This window comes from Dendropsophus ebraccatus, chromosome 10 (genome assembly GCF_027789765.1).
Source record: "Dendropsophus ebraccatus isolate aDenEbr1 chromosome 10, aDenEbr1.pat, whole genome shotgun sequence".
Taxonomy (NCBI): Eukaryota; Metazoa; Chordata; class Amphibia; order Anura; family Hylidae; genus Dendropsophus; species Dendropsophus ebraccatus.
In genome coordinates this window covers 21,198,967-21,214,001 of record NC_091463.1, presented here as the reverse complement: position 1 = coordinate 21,214,001, position 15,035 = coordinate 21,198,967, and the positions used below count along the sequence as shown (strand labels likewise).

The 15,035-nt window shown below is 44.4% G+C and overlaps 1 protein-coding gene across 2 annotated transcripts in view; it reads right to left on the bottom strand.

The window, feature by feature from the left end:
* Positions 1 to 15,035, bottom strand: part of PTPA (protein phosphatase 2 phosphatase activator) — a 50,503-nt gene that overhangs the window by 13,594 nt on the left and 21,874 nt on the right. For both annotated transcript variants that reach the window (XM_069986179.1, XM_069986180.1), the window contains exons 7-9: positions 13,920 to 14,044; positions 13,658 to 13,758; positions 5,478 to 5,585 (exon numbers count right to left, since the gene is read on the bottom strand). In XM_069986179.1, the coding sequence (XP_069842280.1) occupies positions 5,478 to 5,585; positions 13,658 to 13,758; positions 13,920 to 14,044 (334 nt within the window). The remainder of the gene's footprint in view (positions 1 to 5,477; positions 5,586 to 13,657; positions 13,759 to 13,919; positions 14,045 to 15,035) is intronic.

The window sequence follows — 15,035 nt, the reverse complement described above, 5'->3', positions numbered from 1 at the left end:
CACACGACTGCTGTGTTACATACACTCTATCAGCCAGGTTATGGTGAACAGGGTATGATGAGACTAGTTCTACACTGGCCTGAGTTGACTATGTATCAAATCACTAGATCTCATAACTATCAACCTCTATAGAAATACTAAAGGACTAAACTAGAAAGCGGTTGCATTGCTTTGTGACAGCAGTGTGACAACCCAAATGAGAGATGTCATGGAGGCCATGATGGGCATCATCCATCTTTCTCTGCACAAGACATCATAAAGAAGCCAGAAGAGTCATGTTAGAGACTACGGCGGGGTTCACAATGTATTATCACTGCAGTTATTGGCCATGTGGTTTCACAGGTGGAACATGTTAAAAACAAGAAGCTTTACTATTTAAATCTTGTGTGGCCAAATAACGCACCGTAAATCCATGGGCTTTGTGGTAAATCGCAAGTGTTTTTTTTTGTGTGCAGTAATCTGCAAAAAAAAAGATGGCCATTGTAGAAATTTTGTTTTGTTTCTCTCCTCATAGATTGAAAGCTCTTATGTGCAGGAACTTCATTCCTCATGTTTGACCTAATGGTTACATGTGTCTCTCTGTAACGTCTGATCTTGTATTTCCCCCCTAATATTAAGCTGATCACTGGGACCCCCATCTGTAATCCGTTGGGGAACCTGGCAGCAACTGTTCAATTTTCCACAGGAGAATTAAAGCGACACTGTCACCCCCTTTCTGTATGAGGACTTCTCTACACAGCTGTAAAGCCTAAATTCTGCAGTTTTCATACCTTACTTTATTATATATTTCTTAATGCTTAGTGCAGTGAAAAATGCTATTTATCGTTTTGTGGTTTGTGCCACCTGGGCGGGGCTTCACATCCACAGCGCCACTTAGCCCCACCCGCATTGGCGCCGTAGGCCCCACCCTTCCCTGACGCCACTACTATCTAGGCCACGCCCCCTCAACAGCCATTGGAATGGGACGACCTAGAGGGGTGGGGCCTAGACCTAGGCCAGTCCTTTCCAATGGCTGCTGAGGGGGCGGGGCCTAGAGGCCAATGACACCACGAAGGGGAACAAACCACCAATGATAAAAAGCATTTTTCACTGGACCAAGCACCAAGAAATCTATAATGCGCAGGCAATTGCTCAGCCAGGCCATGACGACTGCAGGTAGGAGAGCTGGGCCGTGATGTTGCAGCTAGGAGAGCCGGATACGTGACAAACCCAGTTTCCAGATGGCATCTGGCGGCTGTCAATGGGACCCCAGAGCAGCGTAATGGAGGCACAGGGATGGGCGAGTTGACTGGTGTATAATTTTCCTGCACTCCCTGTCGTTTTTCAGTTTGTTGGGACTCCCTGTTAAACACATAACATGCTGCCTATATATGGGTCCGTTCACTCGCACAGGATCTGCAGCAGTTTGATGCGGTCTTCCATCATTTAGTTACATTGCTATATGCGCCATCAAATCTTCTGCAGATCCTGTATGCGTGAATGGATGTGATGTTGTAAGGACACAAAATGCAGTGATCTGTATTGCAGAGACTTCAGTATACCAGCACGCGCTGAGATCCCCCCAGTACTCCTCAGGTAGACCCAGCTGTTCCTGCCTGCATCTGGCCTCTGTATATGGAGGGACAAGCGGGAACAGAAGTTTCTTAGCAGGAAGGAGACAGCGCAGACTTCCAAGAGACTGGCTCCCAGATTACAGAGGTATGTGGGTGGAACCTTACACAGGATGTGGAGCCGGCAGTGGAGGGGGGAGCAGGAGGAAGGACTGATTCAGCGCTCCAGGAACTTTTCACCTCAGTAATTCTATTCACTACATGTGCTCCGTCCCTTTCACGGGTTAACAAACAAGCCTGTGGTAACAGAACCCAGATACATTAACCCCTGCTCCACTGATAAGTGTATGGATCTTCTGTCATCCCTCTCTGTGCATTATCAGGAGGCCAGAAGGCTGAAAACACGTGGAAGGGATGTTCTAATGGGAAATGAGCGGACAATGGTAACAGACTGGAGATGTAGCTTTATCTGCCTATGAACGTGAATAACGGGGGGGGGGGGGGGGGGGGTTTATGCTATAAAGGATAGCGCAAAGTCTGTTGCGGATTCTGTCCACATAAGCGGGCAAAAAAAAAACCGCTGCTTGCAGTATGAACGGACACCACAGCGAAAACATGATGGACCTCATTAAAAAGTTAAAGGGGTCTAGTATTAGTGACTATTCTTCCCCACTGCTAAATGGAATCTGTAACGGAGCCTCCAATGCAGATGTGAACCTAGCCTTATATCGGGCAACGGATGCCAGGGTATGCCTACACAGCGGCATCTAATGGGAATGTCTAATGTATCTCTCCCGACAGACAATGATGAGAGACAGAAGGGTTGGGTATGTTGGATTTAAACTGCCTGATCTGTTTGTTCTCAGATATATAAGTCGCCTAAAAAATGACTCTGGTAGCAGTTTACCCCTCCTCTCTCCATTCAGAACACATAAAGCCAAGGAGAACATGTATGTGTATAGAAGAATAAGGAGATAGATAGATAGATAGATAGATAGATAGATAGATAGATAGATAGATAGATAGATATCACAGCATATAGGTAGCACATAAATAGGAGATAGATAGATACATACATAAATAGGAGATAGATAGATAGATAGATAGATAGATAGATAGATAGATAGATAGGAGATAGATAGATAGATAGATAGATAGATAGATAGGAGATAGATAGATAGATAGATAGATAGATAGATAGATAGATAGATAGAAAGGAGATAGATATATAGATAGATGATAGGAGATAGATAGATAGATAGATAGATAGATAGATAGATAGATAGATAGATACCATCGATCACCCACCAGATCTACTTTTAACTTGCATGTTCTCTCTGGCTAAATGTACATGTTATTTTGATAGAGCAAAGGGGGCAGGTAACTTTTATTTCTGGTATCCATACACATGGAATAGTTGTCGGATAAACATTCATATCTATCTATCTAGTATCGAACAAAATTCCGCAGCACACCAGCGTATAGTGAAAAGAGAGTGGTATTTATTGCATGTGGCAAAAAACACAAAAAGGGATGCAACGTTTCCGTCTACTCCAAGACCATTGTCAAGACCATTGTCATCCATGTGTATGGATACCAGAAATAAAAGTTACCTGCCCCCTTTGCTCTATCAAAATAACATGTACATTTAGCCAGAGAGAACATGCAAGTTAAAAGTAGATCTGGTGGGTGATCGATGGTAAACGTTCCTAGACCTACAAATATATATATATATATATATATATATATATATATATATATATATATGTATGTATGTATGTATGTATAGGGACAACCTATAACCCATATACCACTAGTGATGAATGCCCCTCTGTAGCAACTCTGTGTTGCAGTGACGGCTTGCTGATGGGAAGATGAAGGCTCAATGGTTTAAGCTGATGCCTTTCAGCAATGAGGATATGCAGTTCATTTACACCTACCCACTAGTGTTACAAATCCTAGCCAGACTTCGGAAGCCAAACAACACCACAGCACAGAGCGGTGCCATGCACTACACCACAATATGTCAGACTATGGGTTTTGTGGTTGAGTTGTGTTCATACACAGCAGGCATTATATACATATATCTGTATGCTATAACATGACACAGCATTTGGTTTCTTTGTGGTCACAGAAAACCACAGTTTAATTCCTACAAATATCTGTGCGGTCACCAATGTTTGTCGGACAAAAATCAGAGGGGTCAGTATCATGTAAGCGTCAATATGCTTTGTCATAGTGGAATAAAGCTGCAGGGTGTAGCACAGTTCTCCTGTGCCTATGGTTATAGTATTACATAGAAGTGTCACTGGCACCGGGGCTTTGTGCAAGGTTTACCCCTCACTGCTATGTGCTTATAGGACTGTCTCCTGGTAAGAGGTCTGGAAGGGTCCCATTACACTGAGTGATTTTTAACAATTAACGACTTACGATAAAAGATCGCAAACGAGATTGTTTATTGTTAACCTGAAATCGTTCACCATATTACACAGAACGATGGTTGTTAGTTACAATCATTACTACGATCGTTACTAAGATTGTTTACTCCTTCTGATCCCAGCAAAACAATGGGCAATGTGCAATAACACTGAACGATTAGTGAAAAAATGCGGAACTTTAGCGAACAAACGTGGAATTACAGTGAACGATTAACGATAATTTTAGGTTCAGATCTAAATCAACGATCAACGACATATGAACGATTTTTCGATCGTTGCCTGCAATTACACAGAACGATTATCGTTTAAATTCGAACGATTTAATGATTTTTTGCACGATAATCGTCCCGTGTAATAGGGCCCTAAGAAATCAGGGAGACTCTCAAGATGGGCACCAAGGATGGTTATTTATCTGGCTCAATTGTACAAAAGTGCAACTATCAGTGTTTCCTTATGACTGTTGGCGTGCCTTTAAAAGCTTTGATTGGTCAGAGTTTGGATGTTCTGGCCCCCACGTTCATTACATAGAAGTGGGAGAAGCGTTTGGCTAAAGGCCAATATTGCCCCATGTCAATATCAGCAATTCTGACATGCTTAAAACTCCTTTCATTTCCCCATATAATAGGTGATGTGCAGCTGGCAGCTCATTAAAGCAAAGGGCTGCACAAACAAATCTAGAGATCATTAGCCCAGCCGCAAAATTACCAAGCTGTATAATAGGCCGAGTGCTGATCAGCAAGATCAGTGCTTTACTGAGCAGCTTGGGGTGTCTAATATACTCAGGATTAGAAAAAGCACAGCTACTTTCTTGCAATAACAGCGCCACCTCTGTGTGGTATTACTATTCATCTCCACTCACTTCAATAGAACTGAGCTGCAAAAACCACACCCAAACTGGAGGAAAGAGTGGTACAGTTTCTAAAACAAAGCGGCCATGTTTTTCTAAGCCTGGATAACCCCTTTAGGGTTGCTCGCTGCAGGGGACAGTCTAAAAAGAATTACAATGGAGACTGTCTCCTGCTACGACATATAAAAGGCAGTGAGCTGGAGAATGATGCGCTTAGCTAAGTGCTTCTCCTGGTTCTAATGAACAATGGGGGTTTAAATACTAAAGTGACAGTACCTATTTAAAGATCTGGAGGAAGTCTGTCCTGATCATAGTCACCCTTTAAAGGGGTTAATCAACATTACAAAAAGGACAGCAACTTTTTTTGCAAAAACAGCGCCAGCCATGTACTCAGGTTGTGTGTGGTATTACAATTCAGCTTCATTCATTTTAATGAAATTGAGCTGCAAAACAACACCAAAACAGAGGACAAGGGTGGCGCTGTTTCTGGAAGAAAGCGGCCATGTTTTTTAAAGCCCGGACGACCCCTTTCAAATATACTTTCTATATATACTATAAATCTCTTCTGGTAGCACACAAGACTAATAAATACATGTGCCTGAATAGAAAATGTGAACCCCAGCAGAGCGCAGCCCGTCTCACCTCTGCCTTGTACATGCGGATGAGGCCTTGGTTGACTTTAGACCATGTGGGCACAGCGCTGATGTTCCATAGCTGATTGGAGTGTTCTGCAAAAGGACCAGTCTTCATCTATAAGAGAAAGGATGATCAGATTGAGAGAAATGATGATATCTTTACAGACACGATCATAGAACAGTTGCTAATAGAAAACCAATTGCAGAGTATACGCGAAGTTGCTGCCTCTCTAAGCTCAGAGGAAGGCTGCCATCTTGTCTGAATGAGAGGGGAATCACCCCGTTCTGGTGCCTATTGACAAGTCCTGCAACATGTCCAAGATACCATCACTGTGGGGGGTGAGCGAGCCCAGACCCCTATATATTCCTGGAATTCAGTACTGTGACGGGACCCTCTCAATCATCTCGCTGGCCATGTCCTACTGAAATCAATGGTCCCCCTAAAGAAGCAGTACATTATAAAGTGCTGGCATCAGCATCATCTGTCATAATACAAGGGATGGGAAGGCTTATAGCTAGGATCAGTAGTCCTGGTTGCAATGTCCAGACCCTGCATTCCCCCCCCCCCCCCTCAGTCCCAGGTTTCCCAGCACAGGATGCAAATTCCCTTCCTGAATGGCCTGTAAGCTTCAGTAAGCAGGGTCTTCCCTCCTTTTGTTTGCCTGTGTTTGTGTGTGTTTTACCCAGTACCTGTGATGTATTCTTTGTATTCGGCTCCTTCTGTAACTCTAGACTAGAATGTATAGCTGCGCATGTATGCGGCCACCTCTCCCCTCGGTCTCAGATGCCGGGAACCAGAAGGAAGGCATTTATAATGTCCATGGTGGAAAAACCTTATCAATTCCTTTCAAAATGTGACTCTGGAGCGATCAGCTGATCATCCCAGGTCCTGTATACAGCAAGCGGTGGCCAAATACGAAAAATGAATATTAAGGACAACCAGTCAAATTAATGGTATTTTATATAATAGAGAGACAGCTCAAGTCCAGCAGAAAGCAAGCCACCGGTATGTCGCATCATGTCCCGAGCAGCAGGCCTGCGTCCCCACCATCATGTCCTAGTATGACATACTGTATGGATAGGGCTTGTCTGGATTTTGCTGTATTGTGATTTTGTTCATTTTTTTTTATTGCTGAAGCGACTTTGCACATAGTCTTGATTGAGGGGATACTTTCTTGCAAAAACAGCGCCACCCCTGTCCTCAGGTTGTGTGTGGTATTACAATTCAGCTTCATTGACTTCAATGGAACTGAGCTGCAGAACTACATCGAAACTGAGGGCAAGAGTGGTGCTGTTTGTGGACGAAAGGAAAGCGGCCATGTTTTTTCAAGCCTGGACAACCCCTTTAAAATATCCGACTATGTTGCACTTCCAGCTCCTAAGCAAACCTTTGCATCTCCACAGTGACAGACTAGAAACAATCCCTATGTAGTCGGTTCCTGCAGTCATGTGTAACTCCTCTCTTTCTGATACTAGAAACTGTGGGAACATGTATAGAGACCTATGGCAGCTCTGTATAGGAGCTGTATGCACAAAACATCAGTTTGCAAAGTTGCTTTATACTTTAATTTATCTCTCATAGTGTAAAGAACCGTAAAACAATATACATGCCATGGCTGGGGTTTAGAATAACCACCCCGACCCGCAATGCAGCTGGCTGTGACTCACAAAACTGCATCCAAACTGCATGTGTGTTTGCAGCCTTAGAAGAAAGTGGACAGGAATGGCCCCTGATCCCACGGCCAGCCGCACTGCTTTTCAGATACTACTACAGGCTTGGAAGAAACTTTGATTTGCTGGTTTGGAGTAACAAGCAGTAAAATTTAATTGAATGTCACAAACCAGCGGCTTTCCAAACAGTGGCCGGAGCCGCTCCATGCGAGTTCTTCCTCTAGGTTACCTTACAGGGATTACTAATGGGAAATACACTGACAGGACACGACCCCTTAAGGTGCCTTTTATTTCATGTAATTTATGGACAGAAACTGTTCTTATGATGTTTAAAAGGTGTCCGAGAATTTTTTACCTTCATTTTTTTTTTTTTTAAATGAGCAAATGTTATAAAAGAGGGCTGTCCAGGCATGATGGGAATTGTAGTTTTGCAACAGCTGTAGGGGCCAGAGGTTCCCCATCCCTGCACAAACATCCATTACTCACCTCCTAAATCCCCATGGCTCCAGCGCTGATGCTCCGGCAGTCCCCTGCTGGATTTTATTCCCATGCTGGGAGCAATCCTGTGGTCATGGGACATACTCACTGGATCCCCTGCTGAGACCGTAAAGTACTGCTGTTTTTTTTTTGTTTTTTTTTTTACATTTGCTACTGTGTTTTTTTTTTTCCTTGGACTACCCCTTTAAGTCCCGCTAGACTCATTGTGGACTGCTTGAATAAATGGGCTTTCAACTTCTGGTGGCAGGAGATAGGTGGGCGCCATATTTATGTTACCTCCTTCAATCTGTATGGAACGTGAGGGGTCATAATTGGTTTGTGTCAGCCAACAGTCAACCATCTAACCAGAAAACGTTCTTTCATTTGCTGACTATGAGAATATATGACTGACTATGATAAAACTGAAGGGCTGCACGAACATTCGTGTGGCCTGGTCTGCCTGATCCGTGTAAAGGCTCAGTAAATGAGCGCTGACCATAGAGATCAGGCCTTGCTCTCTGATGCCACCTGTTGGAGGTGGCATCCCTGCACGTCAACCCCTTTGAAGATTTGAAAAAGCATTATAGGTTTGGGTTTTATGCCACTCTTATCCAGGCTGTGTGTGGTACTGCAGCTGTGATCTATACACCTGAATGCAACTAAGCTGTCATACCGCAAACCATCAGTGAAGAAGAGGGGCGCTGTTTCTGCAAAAAAAATTAAATAAAAAAGCTGTTTTTCTCATATCATACAGTCCTGTTGTTATGATGCTAATGCAGAACCATAATGTATTTTTAAAGAGAATCTGGCATTACGTCCATGGCTCCAGAACCAAGAGGCATCGGGTGGTGTCTAGTAGCTTCTCCCCACCCAACAACCCTTTATTGATAGAACTCTCCCTATACCCAAACAGGGAGAGATCTATCATTTAAAGATGATGAAGAGAAGCCACCAGGGTCCGCATTGACGAATTGTGATTGGGGCCGCATATAAGTGATGACAGGTTCCTTTTAAATCTTTAAAGGGACAATCACTGACTTCCTCCAGTATAAGCTCAAACAGCTCATGGACAAGAGTGGCTCTGTTTCCAGAGATGTATCAGTGAATATTTCAACAAAAGTCACCCCGGTTTTATTTTCTGCTTTTCACTAGGTAATACGGACGCTGGGCGTTTGTCGGCTCTGACAGGCAGATGCAGCGGCCGGCCACAGTAAAGTTACACCGGGTTGTACACAATGATGCTTCCACATCTGATGTGTAAATAGCAGCGATGGAAAGCGAAAGGCCGAAAAACCGACAGCGTAGGGGAAAAATAAAATAAAATAAAAAAAAAGAGAAAATACAGCGAGAGATCATGAGAGACGGCAGGAGAAAAAGAGCCTGAGACATCACATGATGGAGAGAGAGGGAGAGAGCCAATCCTGCAGTAACCTCAGGGGAATTGTATGAGTCAGAGAAGCCATATTGAGCAGGAAATTACTCACAGGCTCTGCGTTCCTGACTCTGCTCTCCCCAGAGAATGAGCCTTTTGTAAATGGTTCCTCAGTCAGTAAGAGGAGGGAGGAGGGGGGAGTAGAGGGATAGATGAGAGCAGCCCCTTCCTGTCAGTTCCTTCCCTTCCAGCAGAAATCTGAACCCTCCCTTCTCTAGGAAAAAAAAAATCTCCTCCAAATTTAGAAGGGCAGATTGAAGCGGAGCCTGTGCCGGCAGAGGGGAGAGCGGCACAATGCTCTGCGCCTTTCAATTACCGCTCATCTCTCTCTCTCCTCCTTAAGTCAGCATCGCTCATTCCAAACTTCACTGATCTCATCCTTTGTGGTGGAAGCTGCGCTTTTATTAACCCCTAAATGCCCAGCCAAGAGCGCCATCCATCCGCTGTGCTACTTTAGCAAGCGCTGGGGGGGTTGATAGTAAATCCCCTTTAAAAAGCTGCGCATGTAAACTATAGCAGATCAGGATGTTACATTGGCGTTTACGGAGCCAGAGCCTATGATGCGATTTAACAGCGCCCTTCCCTGGACCCCAGATGTGCATGAATAGAGACAAATACCCGCTCTCTGCCTGCACAACGCTGTACGATCTCTATGAAAGCCCTCGCTATATATTCATTTATTTCTCGCTGTATGCAGACCCAGACCTCCCCAATCCTATTTCACTATTTCACCCTGACGCTAGGGTTAATCTCACAGAAATCCAATGAAGCCGTCAGTACGTTGCTGAAGTTTAGAAGGGGACGCACACCAACACATACAAACTCCATGCAGATGGTTGGATCCGAACCAGAGACCCCGCTGCTGCAAAATAATGAGCCATAGTGGCGTTCATCTGTCGGCATGACAGCCCTCTGAATAACAGGCTCCGCTGGCCACCTCATGTCTATGGTCACCGACAGACCAGCCAGGGCAGATTAACCCATCCAATTCCACTATTTCCATCAAAATAAGAGGCACCCAATTCTGGCACCCCACTCTCACCACAGAAATAACATGTTTTTACAACACTCCTAAAATATTATCTTAAAGGGGTTCTCCACTTGCAGCAGATGTCCTACCGGAGAAGCTGCAGGGGATGAATTACTTTTAAAGGGGTTTTCAAGGTACAGTTAGTTTGTTGCTTATAGGGTGGGTACTCATACATACATAAACGCTGTCAGTCAGATGGGCCATTCTGCAGTTTTGAGTAATGGTCACAAGACCACAGAACCCTCTATTGGGCCAAGAGTCGCCATTTTTCCCCCTTTGTTTTTTTATTTTTGCTTTCTTCTATCCCCTCTATCCCCCTGCCAACAAGGAACAAAGTACTATAGTCACATATCGCAACCACCTAGTGACAGAATTGAAAGGTGGTCATCACCACTGGCAGCCATGTGAAAATGGTGGACTACTGGAGTGTACCTAAGTAAGTATCCACCCTATAGGAGCTGCAGTGGCTAATAATTCTTTGTCCACAAGGTTAAGCTGATCACAGAGTACTCCACTGCTTAGACCTCAGTGATCGGCTGTAAATGGAACCAAACCAAGTGTTTTATTTCCCAACAGTGCCACCACTGGTGAACAGAAGCATTACAGGACAAGACTGGTAACAGATGGGATATCTAAGATATCTACCCCTGTAATAAAGCGCTAACATATACCTCAGTGGTGTGGGTTCACCTGCCCATGTTAAAAGCTGGAGATCTAGAATGGAGCAGAAAAAAAAGCCCATAACAAAGGGCACAATTTGGCAGCAGTAATGGAACATGGGGAGATTAAATACTATTTTATATAGGAATTCCTAAATACTTTCGTCTATACATAAGCTCCGAGCTTCACGTTTACAGCCACCAGTTTATTTTTGTTCCCCTAGTGTTACTTTTATATGGAAATCTACTACTCCACAGAGAAAATTTCCATTGTAGAACATGGTGAATGAGGCAGACACAATGGGAAGAAGGCTTGCTATGCAGCTGCTATCCCCCTGCCATATAATGCTGCGAGCAGGCAATACTCCGTCATGACTGCCTGCACCAGCCGCATCTGAACACAGTGATGTGCCGGCCCTATGTGACCCCCGGGTCACAGTCAATATACATTTCTCAATAGGGATAGCCTGTCCTCTGATCCGCACTGTCCCAGAGGCAGATAATGTTTCCAGAAATAGAAGCAGAGACAGAGCGCGGGTTACATAGAATAAGCTCGGATTTTCACCTTCACTAAATGAAACGGTCATTGACTAATTGTATCTCAATTCTAACACCTCCATATACTGAGGCGTGCAGCCTGCCCAGCAATAAAGCCTTATTAAGGCTACAACATTGGGCTGTTCTATTGTTTCTGGAACTACAAGTCTCAGCATGCAATGAACAGACATTCGCTTGAGCTTGTTTCACACAAAAAAGAAAAATCTGAAGCTGCACATAGCCTCACCCAACCGGTGGAGTTCCCCGCAGCCTTACGACACATGAAATGAATGTAGTAACCTTTAACCACGTGGGTGCAGCTCACAGCGCTGCTCCGTTACAACACCAGCCTGTTCTTCAACTATTGAGGCTTCCTAGGAGGCACTGCAGCAAAAACTACATGAGAATGGGAGATGTCAGCGGGCAAATTCTCAGGGCTGATAACAGAAGAGAACAGCTTGTCACTGCTGTATATTAGGATTGCACATGTTGAGGAAAAAAAAACAGATCATTTGAATTTACATACATTATTTAGGTGGTCCATAAGTCCTACTAAAACACAAGGACAACATAAAAGGGCGTCCTTCACCTGGTGCCCCTTCTAAGTCAGAAGCACCAGCTCCCAATATGACAGACTTAAATCATCCTTGTATTTTACTGCAATACTAAACTCCCCCTCTAGAGGCCACTGCAGGGGAAATGCTTGGTTGGCCACAGTCTGCTGGAAGGGGCAGGAGTAAAGCCCCTATTACAGGGGGCGATACTGAGGAGAAAACGAGGAGCGCTTGTTTGCTCCTCGTTACCCACTTGCTGCCGGCGCTATTACACGCGTCGGCAGCGAGCGAGAGCCATTGGCATTCCCACCAATGTACAATCACCGATCTCAGTCTTGAAACTGTCATAGATAGCAGCCCTCTGTCTGCTACCTTTACCCTTCAAGGCTATGTTTACACATTGTGCCAACACGGCCATTGTTCGGCACTCAAAAACAAGGGCCGTTGTTGTTAGTGTTAAACAACGGCTGTTGCTGCAGTGAAAATTGCTTTGCTTACAATGCACAACAGTCGGAAATAATTGGCATGTCAATTATTTCTCGGCTGTAGCACAAAACATTGTGTGAACAGCGGCCGCTGTTTGCATTGACTTTGATGCAACACATTTTTCATGAGAAGAACAACCGTTGTTTTAACTGCAAACAACGACCGTTGTTATCATAAAAAAATATGTTGTGTGAACATAGACTCTAAAACGAATCTTTCAGCTGTAATTCAGGTTCCAAGCTGCTGACACTGTCAGATAGGTGTCAGGACAAGGAGACACATGGTACCTTTCATATATCCTCTTACGCCACCAAGAAAAAATGCTTTTATTCTTTAGTTGAAAGAAATTTGCCAAAGTTCCTGATCCAATCCGGGTCCCTGCTTTATTCACAGACAGCGGAAGCTGTTGACTCTTCGACTTTTTGCACTAGCGAATAAAAGCATTCCCTACATTCTGGAAGCACAGCTGGATATATAAAAGGTACCAAGTGTCTCCTTGACCTAACAGCTATCTAACAGTGTCAGCAGTTTAGAACGTGAATTGTAGCTGACAGATTGACTTTAAGATGACTGTAGAGAAGTACACAAGGTGTATGTCAACCTCCTGGCTCTCCACTCATAGATAATGTTGGTGGAGGGAAGGGTCAGGCTTGCTGGATTTTTCCCTGTATGACTGTACATACATGTACTGTGAAAGATATGTTAGCTCTAGAGCTGTCTGGCTGCGGTGTACCTCTCCTATGTCCGCCAAACATTACTAAAAATGTATGTCCTGGCTTGCACTAGCGTCTTTTAACCACTAGGGTGATCTTATGCTAGAAGGAATATCAGGGAAGAAAACTACTATACGGCAGTGATAGCCAAACTCACTATTGTACTAGATATGGGGAATGTCAGGGGCTGACTGCTGCCAAGGCAATACCCTTCATCTGGTTCCCATAGATACCCCACCTAACCACCAAAGCCATCCATTTATTTGCAGCACATCCCTAGTAACCATATAGATTACATTAGTGTGATCCATACTGTGAGATCCCAGCAGGACTGGATGACTGTCTTATGTGTCTAAGAGTGTCCCAACTCTCCCATGATGTCGGTGAAAGATGAAATCCCCTGGTTCTCATGGGAGAGAAGTCACCGGCAGCGGACGCTAGCATTGTATTATTCCCAGCACATGCACCCTCACCCAAGCCCAGAGTGCATCTGTATAGGCAGGTGGTAGAGATAGCTGATGGCTGAATGGGCTATGTAATATGTATGCTCAGCCTTACTATGGCCTCCACATCAGCTGGAACAAGACGAGAAGAAGTGTGTCTGGTAGTACTGAACGGGCCATCTCACCTGTGTAATAAATAAGATGCACTCCAGAAACATATAATCCTTGTGATTTTCATTCACCACCTTCTCGTCCACAAAATGCCTGGGTTCCAGTGTGGAATGATCTGCAGAAACATGGGCAGGATGTTAGATGCTGTCCTCCCAGACTGATGACATGAGAAATAAGAGCGCTGGGTCTATGAGAGACAGCACCGGCGGATGTATGGTGTGCTGAGGATGACAAGTCCTGCAAACAACAACCCTCCTACAGCCATGAACTGTTTACCTACAAGCTGAGCGCTGCCCCATATAAAAGGTAGAAACTGGAAGTCGTCCAGGCCCCAGACCCCTTGGCTGCCAGCAGGCTCCATCCTGTAGGTTTTCTGTAGCTTCCTCATGACCTCAAGGTAACTGTGGGGACACAGAGAAGAAGCTGAAGAAGAAAGTCTTTACTGTAATGTATAAAGTCATGATCCCATCAGCAACATTCAGTCAGTCTTACATACAGCCCATGATATCAGCTCCTCTAGAGAGAGTCCGGCTATCCTACCTTCCTACCGCACTACACCTAAACTCTCTTGGATCTGCAATAAAGTGTCACTGTCGTTTAAAAATTTTTTTTTTGCAGAAATCAATAGTACAGGCGATTTTAAGAAACTTTGTAATTGGGTTTATTAGCCGAAAAATGCATTTTTATCATGAAAAAGCAGTTTGAAGCTCCCCCCCCTGTCTTCATGGTTGTCTATGGAGAGGGGAGGGGTGGAGGGAGATGAGGCACCAAAACAGGACAACAAAGAGTTAATTTACAGCTACATCACCGGGCTATCTCCTCTGAGGTCAGCACTGACCTCTCTGATCTCTGAATCCCGACTTTCACACAGCTCCCACTGTGTAATCCTTTGTTCTCTGCTCTCTGCTGGCGACTAATCTCCTCTCTCCATAGAACAGACAGGGCCCGACTGATGTAAAAGAGTCGAGATTTCCTGATAATGAGCAGTGAATGAGAGAGGCGGGGGCTGGGGGAAGTCTTTTTGAATGCAGATAATGGCATATTTGCCTAATAAACCCAATTAAAAAGTTTCTTAAAATCACCTGTACTATTGATTTCTGCAAAAAAAAAAAAAAAAAAAAAAAAAGGAAAAACGACAGTGACTCTTTAATGTACTGAAATGGACTGTGGTAGACTGCTCTATGTTATCAGACAATGAATGCAATGTTCTTCAATGGGATGACTGACAGGAAGATGTCTACCCCCATGACCATGCCTTTATCTCCCATGTCTCCACTGCTGAGGGATACAATACAGTGGCAACCACTGCTCTCTACATACATGTGCTCACGTCATTGTCCTTCCCACACATGAAACTGAGGGGGCGCCGAGGAAGAAGACCCAGGCAGAGTG